The sequence below is a fragment of the Nicotiana attenuata genome, chromosome 6, assembly GCF_001879085.1.
Source record: "Nicotiana attenuata strain UT chromosome 6, NIATTr2, whole genome shotgun sequence".
Taxonomy (NCBI): Eukaryota; Viridiplantae; Streptophyta; class Magnoliopsida; order Solanales; family Solanaceae; genus Nicotiana; species Nicotiana attenuata.
Genome location: NC_031994.1, coordinates 46,587,892 through 46,589,821, shown reverse-complemented (window position 1 = coordinate 46,589,821; position 1,930 = coordinate 46,587,892). Strand labels below are relative to the sequence as shown.

At 38.7% G+C, this 1,930-nt stretch overlaps 1 protein-coding gene across 2 annotated transcripts in view; it reads left to right on the top strand.

The window, feature by feature from the left end:
• The window catches only part of LOC109226938, a 2,484-nt gene continuing 904 nt past the window's right edge, over positions 351-1,930 (top strand). Inside the window, exons 1-2 of one of the 2 annotated variants that reach the window (XM_019391882.1) lie at positions 351-1,498; positions 1,687-1,851. In XM_019391882.1, coding sequence (XP_019247427.1) covers positions 1,696-1,851 — 156 coding nt within the window. In that variant the 5' untranslated portion in view covers positions 351-1,498; positions 1,687-1,695. The other variant, XM_019391881.1, reaches the window with a different exon arrangement.

Genomic DNA, 1,930 nt, shown 5'->3' with positions numbered 1-1,930 from the left:
TGAGTATGGTGGTGGTGGTGGCATGATGGTAGTTGATAATGGTAGGCAGTGGCGGCAGTTAATTATGAATATGTAATAGCATCTTAATGAAATTAAGTCTCTGTTATAAATCTTAATCATACAGACCTATTCAGGCCCAATAAGTAGTTGTGAAGTCAAAAAAAAAAAACACACTTAATGATTAAGATCTGAATAATTAAGATTTAGACTTTAAAAACAAACTTACTTAATATCTGAGATTTGAATGATTAAGATTCAGACCTCCATTAAGTGCAAACAAATGAGGCCGGAGTAGTATTTCTGGAAAAGAGTTACTCCATTTGGGTCAGATTGTCAAATGTGTTTATTCATTTTGTTTGCGTCAGTCATTCGGGTTTTCGAAAAAGACAAACGCAAAAGAAACCGTTAAAGTGTTTGCTGCTGCCCTTTTGAACAGACGATTCCAACTCCCAATCCGTTTGGTCCCAAAATCATGACTTCCGGCGAAGACGACGAGTTTAGAAGTAGTAATTTGACAATTACTCCACCGTCGAAGAAACAGAAAGAGACTGAAGTTGAAGAAACCCTAGACCGACTCAGTGAGTTGCCGGAGTCGCTCCTAGTTCAAATTCTCTCTCTTTTGCCGACAAAGGATGCATTCGCAACATGTATAGGTGGCGCTATCTCTCTACTTTAGTTGATAAGTTCAGTTTCAATTGTAGAGATTACCTTAAAGCAGAAAACCCGGTATCCTTTGCTGACTATGTATTAGCCCATTCCCTTTCTCCCAAAATAAAAAAAATTGGAGCTCGACTGCAGTGACACGTATGTAAACTGGTCAGATAGTAGTATCCTGGATGAACACCTGTCGCAAATCAGTCGATGTCTTAGTTTTGCTGTTGAGAAAAAAGTGGAAAATGTTGTTTTCTGGTCTGATGATGATAGCACTTGCACTTGGCCTGAATCTTTCGGTACATGTTCGTCGTTGATAAATTTAGATTTTATATTTTGTTGCTTTAGTCGTGATGCGGTCATAGCGTGGAAGTCTTTAAAGAGCCTAAAGTTGGAGTTTTTTCTGTTATCTGAGGACCATATTGTGAACTTACTGTCTGGATGTCCTTCTTTGGAAACTTTAGAATTATCTTTGGTTGCGGGTTTTAGTCGCCTAGAAATTAATTCCTTCAAATTAAAGACACTGAATTTGAAAGGTTATTGGATTGCTAATGATAGAAGTGATCATTCCTTGGAAATTATTGCTCCGTATCTTCAGCATTTGGAGATTTCAGGAGATCTTTATGATCTCAAGTGCAGGCTAGTAGATGTGTCCTCCTTGTTAAATGCCTGCCTCACTTTCAACCTTAAGTGTATCAAAGACATCAAGTTTGAACTTCTTGAACATTTTAATATAGAGGAAGACAGTTGTCGTGATTATCATCAACTTCTTAGGACCCTCGTACAAGATAATCTTCAAAAGGTGAGTTGTGCAACGGAGCTAACAATCGGGACTTGGTTCACAGAGGTTTGTTTTTAACTCAAAAGTCCTTACTTTCTCTGATTGTTTTGTACAAACCGGGATATTAGTACATTGATGTAGCATAGAGTGTTTAGACGGTTCGATTCACTCTGATGTGGACTGTGGAGTACATTCTTTTTGTTGTTATTGCTTTTTTTCATTCTTTACTACTTTGGTTGGGATTGCTGCACCAGGTCCTGTGCATGTTCCAGTTCAAAGGGGTGCTAATTCCAGAATCAAAATGCAAACATCTGACCCTAGAGTTGCATATGAAAAAGATTAACTTGTATGGAGTAGCTGGCTTTTTGCGAGCCTCGCCTTATGTGGAGACACTCAACATAGACATGGATGCTACTGATGTAACTTCTTGGAACTTCTTCTCTTCTTTTCACATCTATTCATCTTATGATGTTTTAAAACCCCCCCCCCCCCCCCCCC